General features: G+C 46.4%; 1 protein-coding gene across 1 annotated transcript in view; it reads right to left on the bottom strand.

Annotated features, from left to right (window-relative positions):
- LOC106574944 (protein diaphanous homolog 3) overlaps positions 1-15,077 on the bottom strand; it is a 676,792-nt gene that overhangs the window by 616,335 nt on the left and 45,380 nt on the right. Inside the window, exon 2 of the mRNA XM_082963180.1 lies at positions 5,018-5,050. Coding sequence (XP_082819306.1) covers positions 5,018-5,050 — 33 coding nt within the window. The remainder of the gene's footprint in view (positions 1-5,017; positions 5,051-15,077) is intronic.

Raw genomic sequence — 15,077 nt, forward strand, 5'->3', positions numbered from 1 at the left:
TTACTGTGGTCCTGGGGTCCCTGACCTTACTGTGGTCCTGGGGTCCCTGACCTTACTGTGGTCCTTGAGTCCCTGACCTTACTGTGGTCCTGGAGTCCCTGACCTTACTGTGGTCCTGGAGTCCCTGACCTTACTGTGGTCCTGGAGTCCCTGACCTTACTGTGGTCCTGGAGTCCCTGACCTTACTGTGGTCCTGGGGTCCCTGACCTTACTGTGGTCCTGGGGTCCCTGACCTTACTGTGGTCCTGGGGTCCCTGACCTTACTGTGGTCCTGGAGTCCCTGACCTTACTGTGGTCCTGGAGTCCCTGACCTTACTGTGGTCCTGGGGTCCCTGACCTTACTGTGGTCCTGGGGTCCCTGACTGACTGTACAGGCAGACTAGATTCATTCTGGTTACTGCTGGAGGAGGAGCAACAACCAGACTGACTGTACAGGCAGACTAGATTCATTCTGGTTACTGCTGGAGGAGGAACAACAACCAGACTGACTGTACAGGCAGACTAGATTCATTCTGGTTACTGCTGGAGGAGGAGCAACAACCAGACTGACTGTACAGGCAGACTAGATTCATTCTGGTTACTGCTGGAGGAGGAGCAACAACCAGACTGACTGTACAGGCAGACTAGATTCATTCTGGTTACTGCTGGAGGAGGAGCAACAACCAGACTGACTGTACAGGCAGACTAGATTCATTCTGGTTACTGCTGGAGGAGGAACAACAACCAGACTGACTGTACAGGCAGACTAGATTCATTCTGGTTACTGCTGGAGGAGGAGCAACAACCAGACTGACTGTACAGGCAGACTAGATTCATTCTGGTTACTGCTGGAGGAGAAACAAGAGGGAAACATCTGAGATGTAAATCATGATTTATCCAACAGGATTATTACATTAAACAGATGTTTGTTTTATCACTGTTGCTGCAGCCAGAGAGGAGCAGAGACTGAGATCAGGGTGGGAAACTAACAGTGGCTGGTGGACGCCCAAACTTAACCACCCCCCTCCACCAGCCCCCTCCTCCACCAGACACACAGACAGACAGACAGACATCATCCAACTCCCTCTGAAGTCTGGCTAATGTACATCAGTGGTACCAAGTACAACAACCCTAAAGCCCACCACTATCATTCACCTCGTCTGTCTCCGCTAGAGAGCACTCAACGCTGTGCCCTGTGCCCTGGGTGTGTTGTGTGTGTGTGTGTGTGTGTGTGTGTGTGTGTGTGTGTGTGTGTGTGTGTGTGTGTGTCACTCAAATACCCTACACTACAAGACAGACAGCAGCCATAACCCCCAAACCAGTGTATCCTATACAGACAGTATAATACACTATAACACTTAGTGACCCCCATAATAACACACTATAACACTTAGTGACCCCCATAATAACACACTATAACACTTAGTGACCCCCATAATAACACACTATAACACTTAGTGACCCCCATAATAACACACTATAACCCTTAGTGACCCCCATAATAACACACTATAACACTTAGTGACCCCCATAATAACACACTGTAACACTTAGTGACCCCCATAATAACACACTATAACACTTAGTGACCCCCATAATAACACACTATAACACTTAGTGACCCCCATAATAACACACTATAACACTTAGTGACCCCCATAATAACACACTATAACACTTAGTGACCCCCATAATAACACACTGTAACACTAAGTGACCCCCATAATAACACACTATAACACTTAGTGACCCCCATAATAACACACTGTAACACTTAGTGACCCCCATAATAACACACTACAACACTTAGTGACCCCCATAATAACACACTGTAACCCTTAGTGACCCCCATAATAACACACTATAACCCTTAGTGACCCCCATAATAACACACTATAACACTAAGTGACCCCCATAATAACACACTGTAACACTTAGTGACCCCCATAATAACACACTATAACCCTTAGTGACCCCCATAATAACACACTGTAACACTTAGTGACCCCCATAATAACACACTATAACCCTTAGTGACCCCCATAATAACACACTATAACACTTAGTGACCCCCATAATAACACACTATAACCCTTAGTGACCCCCATAATAACACACTATAACCCTTAGTGACCCCCATAATAACACACTATAACACTTAGTGACCCCCATAATAACACACTATAACACTTAGTGACCCCCATAATAACACACTATAACACTTAGTGACCCCCATAATAACACACTATAACACTTAGTGACCCCCATAATAACACACTATAACAGTAAGTGTGGATGGCTGACAGGATTTAACACTTTAGAATGTGTTTTTCCCTCTTCTCTCTGTCCATCATCAGCATCTCTATTGACTGTACAAAAGACCTCCACTATTAACAGTCTCTGTTCTGTTTCTGTTCATCCTCAGTGTGTGTTTGTTTGGAGTCAAGCATCTCTATTGACTGTACAAAAGACCTCCACTATTAACAGTCTCTGTTCTCGTTCTGTTTATCATCCTGTTTATCGTCAGTGTGTGTGTGTGTTTGGAGTCAAGCATCTCTATTGACTGTACAAAATGCCTCCATTATTAACAGTCTGTTCTCTTTATCCTCCTGTTCATCGTCAGTGTGTGTTGTGTTTGTTTGGAATCAAGCGCTAGTGTTTGAGCTGGGGTTTAGCAGCGTTGTTCGCTCTGCAGGAAACATGCCGAGATCACTGCCTCTGATTAGACGATTCGGTTTCCCCCCCTCGGCACAAACAGACACAGATCGTCGTCACGCCAATCGATTCACAAGATAGGATAAAAGATGGAAAGAATTGCAAAGAGGACAGGAAATTACACGGATTTGAAAAAAATAAATGTTTAGAGCAAGAGGGTTTTAGGAGAGGGGAGGAGAGAAATCAAAGCATTTCGCTTGGTTGAAACATTGTTATTGAGGAAGGGAAGGAGGGAAAGAGGAGGGGCAGGGAGAAGGACAGAGGCAAACAAATTGAGATGGAACATTCTTTATGAAAGAGGGTCTAATAAGAGAAGCAGGAGGGAGGGAGGGAGGGAGGGAGGGAGGGAGGGAGGGAGGGAGGGAGGGAGGGAGGGAGGGAGGGAAAAACTAAATGGAGGGAGGGAGGGAGGGAGGGAGGGAGGGAGGGAGGGAGGGAGGGAGGGAGGGAGGGAGGGAGGGAGGGAGGGAGGGAGGGAGGGAGGGAGGGAGGGAGGGAGGGAGGGAGGGAGGGAGGGAGGGAGGGAGGGAGGGAAAAAACTAAATGGAGGGAGGGAGGGAGGGAGGGAGCGGAAGGGAGGGAGGGAGGGAGGGAGGGAGGGAGGGAGGGAGGGAGGGAGGGAGGGAGGGAGATATGGTGTGTGTGGAAACTGTTGCTAATTTAAATTCCAGTAGCATTGCAAGGCCGGCCATGATGGCGTCGTCGCAGCCAGTGGACTGTCAGTGGATTGGATAGGGCTGGCTAAGCACCACCTGCTGCATTGTGTTGTGCAGAAAGACGTTGTTGGGTACTACGGATCAACAATACATGCATCTACGGTCAAGACGCTATTAAATAGCAGTCCCGTGGAACATTACAGACCTAACAGGGGTGAGGGTCTGACAGAGAGCCAGGCTAGAAGCAGAACATTCAGACAAAATGTTGAATCTGTCCTCAACAAATTCTATTAGGCAACACGGGGAATTGAGATCTGTATGGTTTTAAATGGTCTTCACTGTCAATAACAGCAGTTCATGTACAATCATTTAGCTTTCCTCAGGTGCTTCCCAAATGGCTCCCTATTACCTGAATACTGTAGTGCACTACTTTTCACCAGAGCCTTACTATGAGCCTAGGGTCAAAAGTAGGGCACTACATAGGGAATAGGGTGCCATTTGAACTCATAAACCACCGCTCAGCACTGCGACCGCCGACCACCTAATTCTATAAGTCATGCTTCCCCTCCAGCAGAACAGGACATGACATGGGAAGGGTCCACTCCAATGACAGGCTTCACACTCAAACTGATCTGCATATCACAAACCCTGACTGACACCACATGCACTCTGTTAGACGCTTGTCAATGGAAATAACATAGCAGTCAGGGCTCATTCAAACAGACAGGGAGAGAAGCAGGCAGGCGGGAGAGACGCAGGCGGGCAGGGAGAGACGCAGGCAGGCGGGAGAGACGCAGGCAGGCGGGAGAGACGCAGACAGGCGGGAGAGACGCAGACAGGCGGGAGAGACGCAGACAGGCGGGAGAGACGCAGGCAGGCGGGAGAGACGCAGACAGGCGGGAGAGACGCAGGCAGGCGGGAGAGACGCAGACAGGCGGGAGAGACGCAGACAGGCGGGGAGAGACGCAGACAGGCGGGGAGAGACGTAGACAGGCGGGGAGAGACTCAGGCAGGCGGGAGAGACGCAGGCGGGCGGGGAGAGACGCAGACAGGCGGGGAGAGACGCAGACAGGCAGGGAGAGACGCAGACAGGCAGGGAGAGACGCAGGAAGGCGGGGAGAGACGCAGGCAGGCAGGCAGGGAGAGACGCAGACAGGCAGGCAGGGAGAGACGCAGACGGGCAGGGAGAGACGCAGGCGGGCAGGGAGAGAGACGCAGGCAGGCGGGGAGAGACGCAGGCAGGCGGGGAGAGACGCAGGCAGGCGGGGAGAGACGCAGGCAGGCGGGGAGAGACGCAGACAGGCGGGGAGAGACGCAGACAGGCGGGGAGAGACGCAGACAGGTGGGGAGAGACGCAGACAGGCGGGGAGAGACGCAGGCAGGCGGGCAGGCAGGGAGAGACGCAGACAGGCAGGGAGAGACGCAGACAGGCAGGGAGAGACGCAGACAGGCAGGGAGAGACGCAGACAGGAGAGCCTCCGATGTTAGTCTGTTATGGGAGCATCACTACTGTAGTCTGGAAACTGAACAAACATGCCATTAGTAAAGAAAGAGAAGGAAAAGAATGAGGGTTATGTACAATAGACAAGGTGACAGAGTGGGAAGAGAGAGAGGCAAACAGGAGACGAGACTGAATTCTGAAAGAGAGAAATAAGTAGTAGTCTTACCACATCATCCTTAATGTTTTTAACATGTAAATGCTAGAGGTGGGGGGGAAGAAAAATAAACAAATATCAGGATATGAAACAATTATATACACTGAAGAAAAAAAACGAAATACAAAATAAATTATCTAAATTCAAGATAATCAATCAAGAAGTTAAAAGTGCATATCATTTCAGTTTTTAGAGCAAATCAAATCAAAATGAAAGAAAACTCAAGTCAATAAATTAATCAAAAATGTAGCGAATTCATTTCAGTTTTCAGACCAACAAAATCAAGGTGACGACAACCGTTAAAAAGACAGCATGTTGCTGAGTTAATATGATGTCACTATCACCACGGTGCTGAGTTAATATGATGTCACTATCACCACGGTGCTGAGTTAATATGATGTCACTATCACCACGGTGCTGAGTTAATATGATGTCACTATCACCACGGTGCTGAGTTAATATGATGTCACTATCACCACGGTGCTGAGTTAATATGATGTCACTCCTCAGGTCATTATCAGCATGTTGCTGAGTTAATATGATGTCACTATCACCACGGTGCTGAGTTAATATGATGTCACTCCTCAGGTCATTATCAGCATGTTGCTGAGTTAATATGATGTCACTATCACCACGGTGCTGAGTTAATATGATGTCACTCCTCAGGTCATTATCAGCATGTTGCTGAGTTAATATGATGTCACTATCACCACGGTGCTGAGTTAATATGATGTCACTATCACCACGGTGCTGAGTTAATATGATGTCACTATCACCACGGTGCTGAGTTAATATGATGTCACTATCACCACGGTGCTGAGTTAATATGATGTCACTCCTCAGGTCATTATCAGCATGTTGCTGAGTTAATATGATGTCACTATCACCACGGTGCTGAGTTAATATGATGTCACTATCACCACGGTGCTGAGTTAATATGATGTCACTCCTCAGGTCATTATCAGCATGTTGCTGAGTTAATATGATGTCACTATCACCACGGTGCTGAGTTAATATGATGTCACTATCAGCATGTTGCTGAGTTAATATGATGTCACCATCACCACGGTGCTGAGTTAATATGATGTCACTATCACCACGGTGCTGAGTTAATATGATGTCACTATCACCACGGTGCTGAGTTAATATGATGTCACTATCACCACGGTGCTGAGTTAATATGATGTCACTATCACCACGGTGCTGAGTTAATATGATGTCACTATCACCACGGTGCTGAGTTAATATGATGTCACTATCACCACGGTGCTGAGTTAATATGATGTCACTATCACCACGGTGCTGAGTTAATATGATGTCACTATCACCACGGTGCTGAGTTAATATGATGTCACTATCACCACGGTGCTGAGTTAATATGATGTCACTATCACCACGGTGCTGAGTTAATATGATGTCACTATCACCACGGTGCTGAGTTAATATGATGTCACTATCACCACGGTGCTGAGTTAATATGATGTCACTATCACCACGGTGCTGAGTTAATATGATGTCACTATCACCACGGTGCTGAGTTAATATGATGTCACTATCAGCACGGTGCTGAGTTAATATGATGTCACTATCACCACGGTGCTGAGTTAATATGATGTCACTATCACCACGGTGCTGAGTTAATATGATGTCACTATCAGCACGGTGCTGAGTTAATATGATGTCACTATCACCACGGTGCTGAGTTAATATGATGTCACTATCACCACGGTGCTGAGTTAATATGATGTCACTATCACCACGGTGCTGAGTTAATATGATGTCACTATCACCACGGTGCTGAGTTAATATGATGTCACTATCACCACGGTGCTGAGTTAATATGATGTCACTATCACCACGGTGCTGAGTTAATATGATGTCACTATCACCACGGTGCTGAGTTAATATGATGTCACTATCACCACGGTGCTGAGTTAATATGATGTCACTATCAGCACGGTGCTGAGTTAATATGATGTCACTATCAGCACGGTGCTGAGTTAATATGATGTCACTATCACCACGGTGCTGAGTTAATATGATGTCACTATCACCACGGTGCTGAGTTAATATGATGTCACTATCAGCACGGTGCTGAGTTAATATGATGTCACTATCACCACGGTGCTGAGTTAATATGATGTCACTATCACCACGGTGCTGAGTTAATATGATGTCACTATCACCACGGTGCTGAGTTAATATGATGTCACTATCACCACGGTGCTGAGTTAATATGATGTCACTATCACCACGGTGCTGAGTTAATATGATGTCACTATCACCACGGTGCTGAGTTAATATGATGTCACTATCACCACGGTGCTGAGTTAATATGATGTCACTATCACCACGGTGCTGAGTTAATATGATGTCACTATCACCACGGTGCTGAGTTAATATGATGTCACTATCACCACGGTGCTGAGTTAATATGATGTCACTATCACCACGGTGCTGAGTTAATATGATGTCACTATCACCACGGTGCTGAGTTAATATGATGTCACTATCACCACGGTGCTGAGTTAATATGATGTCACTATCACCACGGTGCTGAGTTAATATGATGTCACTATCACCACGGTGCTGAGTTAATATGATGTCACTATCACCACGGTGCTGAGTTAATATGATGTCACTATCACCACGGTGCTGAGTTAATATGATGTCACTATCACCACGGTGCTGAGTTAATATGATGTCACTATCACCACGGTGCTGAGTTAATATGATGTCACTATCACCACGGTGCTGAGTTAATATGATGTCACTATCACCACGGTGCTGAGTTAATATGATGTCACTATCACCACGGTGCTGAGTTAATATGATGTCACTATCACCACGGTGCTGAGTTAATATGATGTCACTATCACCACGGTGCTGAGTTAATATGATGTCACTATCACCACGGTGCTGAGTTAATATGATGTCACTATCACCACGGTGCTGAGTTAATATGATGTCACTATCACCACGGTGCTGAGTTAATATGATGTCACTATCACCACGGTGCTGAGTTAATATGATGTCACTATCACCACGGTGCTGAGTTAATATGATGTCACTATCACCACGGTGCTGAGTTAATATGATGTCACTATCACCACGGTGCTGAGTTAATATGATGTCACTATCACCACGGTGCTGAGTTAATATGATGTCACTATCACCACGGTGCTGAGTTAATATGATGTCACTATCACCACGGTGCTGAGTTAATATGATGTCACTATCACCACGGTGCTGAGTTAATATGATGTCACTATCACCACGGTGCTGAGTTAATATGATGTCACTATCAGCACGGTGCTGAGTTAATATGATGTCACTATCACCACGGTGCTGAGTTAATATGATGTCACTATCACCACGGTGCTGAGTTAATATGATGTCACTATCACCACGGTGCTGAGTTAATATGATGTCACTATCAGCACGGTGCTGAGTTAATATGATGTCACTATCACCACGGTGCTGAGTTAATATGATGTCACTCCTCAGGTCATTATCAGCACGGTGCTGAGTTAATATGATGTCACTATCACCACGGTGCTGAGTTAATATGATGTCACTCCTCAGGTCATTATCAGCACGGTGCTGAGTTAATATGATGTCACTATCACCACGGTGCTGAGTTAATATGATGTCACTATCACCACGGTGCTGAGTTAATATGATGTCACTATCACCACGGTGCTGAGTTAATATGATGTCACTATCACCACGGTGCTGAGTTAATATGATGTCACTATCACCACGGTGCTGAGTTAATATGATGTCACTATCACCACGGTGCTGAGTTAATATGATGTCACTCCTCAGGTCATTATCAGCACGGTGCTGAGTTAATATGATGTCACTATCACCACGGTGCTGAGTTAATATGATGTCACTCCTCAGGTCATTATCAGCATGTTGCTGAGTTAATATGATGTCACTCCTCAGGTCATTATCAGCATGTTGCTGAGTTAATATGATGTCACTCCTCAGGTCATTATCAGCACGGTGCTGAGTTAATATGATGTCACTCCTCAGGTCATTATCAGCACGTTGCTGAGTTAATATGATGTCACTCCTCAGGTCATTATCAGCACGGTGCTGAGTTAATATGATGTCACTCCTCAGGTCATTATCAGCACGGTGCTGAGTTAATATGATGTCACTCCTCAGGTCATTATCAGCACGGTGCTGAGTTAATATGATGTCACTCCTCAGGTCATTATCAGCACGGTGCTGAGTTAATATGATGTCACTCCTCAGGTCATTATCAGCACGTTGCTGAGTTAATATGATGTCACTCCTCAGGTCATTATCAGCACGGTGCTGAGTTAATATGATGTCACTCCTCAGGTCATTATCAGCACGGTGCTGAGTTAATATGATGTCACTCCTCAGGTCATTATCAGCACGGTGCTGAGTTAATATGATGTCACTCCTCAGGTCATTATCAGCACGGTGCTGAGTTAATATGATGTCACTCCTCAGGTCATTATCAGCACAGTGCTGAGTTAATATGATGTCACTCCTCAGGTCATTATCAGCACGGTGCTGAGTTAATATGATATCACTCCTCAGGTCATTATCAGCACGGTGCTGAGTTAATATGATGTCATTATCAGCACGGTGCTGAGTTAATATGATGTCACTCCTCAGGTCATTATCAGCATGTTGCTGAGTTAATATGATGTCACTCCTCAGGTCATTATCAGCATGTTGCTGAGTTAAGCTCGCATCCGCTACAAGACCATGGTGCTTGCCTATGGAGCTGTGAGGGGAACGGCACCTCCGTACCTTCAGGCTCTGATCAGGCCCTACACCCAAACAAGGGCACTCCGTTCATCCACCTCTGGCTTGCTCGCCTCCCTACCTCTGAGGAAGCACAGTTCCCGCTCAGCCCAGTCAAAACTGTTCGCTGCTCTGGCACCCCAATGGTGGAACAAGCTCCCTCACGACGCCAGGACAGCGGAGTCAATCACCACCTTCCGGAGACACCTGAAACCCCACCTCTTCAAGGAATACCTAGGATAGGATAAAGTAATCATTCTAACCCCCCCCCCCCCCCCCCCCCTTAAAAGATTTAGATGCACTATTGTAAGTGGTTGTTCCACTGGATATTATAAGGTGAATGCACCAATTTGTAAGTCGCTCTGGATAAGAGCGTCTGCTAAATGACTTAAATGTTAATATGATGTCATTATCAGCACGGTGCTGAGTTAATATGATGTCACTCCTCAGGTCATTATCAGCACGGTGCTGAGTTAATATGATGTCACTCCTCAGGTAGAGGAGTCATAGAGACCATGTGAGGATATCATATGACAGAACCAAGCGAGTGAGTTTACAGAGAGAGGAAGAGAGAGCCTAGAACCGAGCCCTGGGGAACACCAGAGAGAGAACAGGAGGGCCTAGAACCGGGCCCTGGGGAACACCAGAGAGAGAACAGGAGGGCCTAGAACCGAGCCCTGGGGAACACCAGAGAGAGAACAGGAGGGCCTAGAACCGGGCCCTGGGGAACACCAGAGAGAGAACAGGAGGGCCTAGAACCGAGCCCTGGGGAACACCAGAGAGAGAACAGGAGGGCCTAGAACCGAGCCCTGGGGAACACCAGAGAGAGAACAGGAGGGCCTAGAACCGAGCCCTGGGGAACACCAGAGAGAGAACAGGAGGGCCTAGAACCGAGCCCTGGGGAACACCAGAGAGAGAACAGGAGGGCCTAGAACCGGGCCCTGGGGAACACCAGAGAGAGAACAGGAGGGCCTAGAACCGAGCCCTGGGGAACACCAGAGAGAGAACAGGAGGGCCTAGAACCGAGCCCTGGGGAACACCAGAGAGAGAACAGGAGGGCCTAGAACCGAGCCCTGGGGAACACCAGAGAGAGAACAGGAGGGCCTAGAACCGAGCCCTGGGGAACACCAGAGAGAGAACAGGAGGGCCTAGAACCGAGCCCTGGGGAACACCAGAGAGAGAACAGGAGGGCCTAGAACCGAGCCCTGGGGAACACCAGAGAGAGAACAGGAGGGCCTAGAACCGAGCCCTGGGGAACACCAGAGAGAGAACAGGAGGGCCTAGAACCGAGCCCTGGGGAACACCTGTAATTAGGAGGACCAAGTTGTTTACAAAAAGCATTAGAAAAAAAAAAAAGTTGACATAAAGCTGTTAAGAGAAAAATAGTAAAAGTAAAAATGAGAGAAACATCCACCAGGCTCCAGAGGATTCATCTTGAACCCAGTTTGGGCCCGCCAGTAAGATTAATAGGACATGGAAATGTGGAGCTCCATTACCTGGCTGCTGTGAGCCTGTGAGTATAGAGGACATTCTCCGCTAGGTTAAACCCTGATTTCTCACCGGGCCTGCAGAGTGTAAACGCTAGACTCATATTCTCCTCGTGGGGAAAGAGAACACAGACGGAATTCAAACTCCTTATTGTCAGGACTGTGCTAAGGGCTCAGACTATGCTAGTGTGCTACAGAAACCTAGCCTCTGTAAAGTAAGGCTCTGGTGTGCTGTATACAAAAATCAAGCAATCTAAAAAGACTAATCCTATTGTTCCAATGTTCAGCCCCTTGGCTTTTACTCAAAATACAATGCACTTAATTGAGGCAAGGGGAATGGGTTCTGGTACAGAAAGAACATAAGCAAACTAACTGGTATACAAAACTCTATTCCACTGTTAAATCCTGTTTGATTTAACCCCTGGTTCTTCAGTTTCACTTCATCTCAGTTTGAGTGCCGTCTGGCATGAGACTCAGACAGGCCCACGCATGCAGAGACGAGGACGTCCTATCCAATTCCAGACGGAGGTGGGTTTTTTAAAGAGGACCATGGACGTGGTAAAAAAAAAACACAAACAAAAGACTGAAACCAATCAACAATTTCCATCTGTGCATGAAAATATTGACAAGGAAAAAGGTTACTATGGTCACCCAGCGCTACAGCAGAGGAGCACAGCTACGCTGGAGGAACCAGAAGCATCAGTCAATACATCAGGCCTATAATTACCATAACATCCACAAGACAGAGCATAAAACATGTCAACCTGTCAGCGCAGAGAGCTAATGAGTTTCTAGGATTAACATTTTACAACTTTCCCATTTGGAAACAAACTACCTCTCACAAACTAAAGAGAGAGAGAGAGAGAGAGAGAGAGAGAAAGAGAGGAAAGGAGTGGGGAGGGATAGATAGATAAAACTGTGTCTGCCAGCCAGGCAAGAGAAGCAGCAGAGTACCCAAATGTAATATTTCTCTCCCTCAGATCAATTCAACGATTAGCCCAGCGAGTTGAGGAAGAAATATGCGCATATATACATATGACAGGATAATTGGATGCATAATTATTGAACCTAAAAAAGGGAAGGAGTAATTCCTAACTCTGCTTCAGAATACCCACAACCTGACAATTTGCAAAAGACACACTGCAGCACAACGGAGTGGACGTGTCCTCAACGGCACCCGACTCCCCTACATAGTGCACTACTTTTGAACAGAATAGGGTGCTGTTTGGGAAGCTTACCGTAGCTCCGCCCAAGCAGGGCGTACTTCAGAACCACTAAAAAGACCCAAGGCAAGTTCTGACAGCAATTATGCATTCAATGTCGTTTTTGTCAACGATCGACTCGACACGGGTGTTTTCAGAATCGCTAGACGTAAATAACCATCACGCGAAACTAAATGTGTAAGCATTCGCTTCAAGTTCTGACAGCTTTTTGTAGTCAACTATACTACACAGCGTCATCAAAGCTTTTCATGGTCCCAAAGTTGGTCCATAATTAGAAAGTTAAACTTACTGGCGAGACAGAATGTCCAACTGGGCAGCTTTCAAAGTCGCCTGGAAATATTCCAAATTAACTTGGTTACTCTCCTATTCCACACGAGAGGGCCAATCAGATCATAGAGAGGCTTGAAGAGAGCCAATCAGCAGTTGAAAGAATATGAATTGGAACCCCACTCTCAAATTTCTAGACAAACCTATGGATGTCTGACCATCCATCCGTGATATCAACACCTAAAACATCTCATACTGGTCAGGTTTCCTTCCCTTTATATTTGACATTACTCAAATATCCAATTAATGGTGGCCAATATTGAGAGATCGTGAGGCTACCCTCGCATATCTGAAATTACATGATCAATGTATGTTTAGTGGCCATGAAAAGCATGCAGTTATTTGCTGTAGGTCAGGTCATTCCCAACGTGTTTTGGCCGACATCCCCATTCTGATATCTGACAGGTTGAAAGGGGGGGGATACCTAGTCAGTTTTGGCCGACATCCCCATTATGATATCTGACAGGTTGAAAGGGGGGGATACCTAGTCAGTTTTGGCCAACATCCCCATTATGATATCTGACAGGTTGAAAGGGGGGGATACCTAGTCAGTTTTGGCCTACATCCCCATTCTGATATCTGACAGGGGAAAGGGGGGGGATACCTAGTCAGTTTTGGCCGACATCCCCATTATGATATCTGACAGGTTGAAAGGGGGGGATACCTAGGCAGTTTTGGCCGACATCCCCATTATGATATCTGACAGGTTGAAAGGGGGGGATACCTAGGCAGTTTTGGCCGACATCCCCATTATGATATCTGACAGGGGAAAGGGGGGGGGATACCTAGTCAGTTTTGGCCTACATCCCCATTATGATATCTGACAGGGGAAACGGGGGGGATACCTAGTCAGTTGTAACAACTGAAAGCGTTCAACTGAAATGTGTCTTCCTCATTTAACCCCCAACCCCTCTGAATCAGAGAGGTGTGGGGGGCTGCCTTAATCGACATCCACGTCTTCGGCGCCCGGGGAACAGCGGGTTAACTGCCTTGTTCAGGGGCAGAACGACAGATACCTTGAACATGCAGTTATTTGATGTGGACCAGGGGTTCCCCAAGTGTTTTGGCCCACAACCCCATTTTGATATCTGAAAATCCTCACGACCCCAGCCATGTGAAAACAATTACATAATTAACAACCCATGTCTACTTTTTTTTTCATTTGGGGCTATGGCATTCAATTGAAAAACATTCTAACAGTATTTCTGATTGTCTTCTCAACTCACCATCACATACTGTTAATGTGGGGCTATGACAACAGTCAAATGCAAATTAGTCTGACAATGTATCTGATCTCACCAGCATTAATGAGATGGGTGTGGCTTGACGCACGTCAGGGGGCGTGGTCGACAACGCTCACCTCATCTCTGCTGTCACATTCTAACCTGTACCGATATTTGGTTTTAAAAGCAGACGACAACGCGGAATCCAACTTCACATAAATATGAGCTGGCGAAGTATACCATGACTTTTAAAAAAACGGTGCTTTCAAGAAAACTAAGAACTCTGGAAAAAATACGAGGTCAAATCATGACGTCAGTTTTCTACAGGTCTGTAAGTCAGAGTTCCCGAAAGAGGCCGGCGTTCCCGAAAGAGGCCGGCGTTCCCGAAAGAGGCCGGCGTTCCCGAAAGAGGCCGGCGTTCCCGAAAGAGGCCGACGTTCCCGAAAGAGGCCGACGTTCCCGAAAGAGGCCGACGTTCCCGAGTTGAAATTCCCAGTTGGATGATCGAGACGTTTTATAGATAACGACCTATAAAGTGTTTATTTTTCTATATTTTTTGTTTGTTTACAAACATTGGAGTAAAACAAGCTTGTATTTTAGGTTCTGATTGGGGGGGTTTGTATAAGGATCCCCCCATGAGCTTCTCTTCCTGGGGTCCAGCAACATTAAGGCAGTTATATACAGTTTAAAATCATTTACACAATACATTTAGTGGGGATCAATGGTTGAACTAAGCTCAATAGACATTTATATGTTATATTCTTCAAGAATCAATGGGTTCATATCATTAAAAATAAACATTTCAAAAAAATTGATATAGCAACTGCGTCCAAAATGGCACCATACCTATTCCACACACACACACACACACACACACACACACACACACACACACACACACACACACATACACATACACACACACACACGTTCAAAAGTCCGGGGTCACTTAGAAATGTCCTTGTTTTTGAAAGAAACGCATAAAAAATGTTGTCCATTAAAATAACATCCAGTTGATCAG

Source organism: Salmo salar, chromosome 16, assembly GCF_965601325.2.
Source record: "Salmo salar chromosome 16, fSalSal1, whole genome shotgun sequence".
Taxonomy (NCBI): domain Eukaryota; kingdom Metazoa; phylum Chordata; class Actinopteri; order Salmoniformes; family Salmonidae; genus Salmo; species Salmo salar.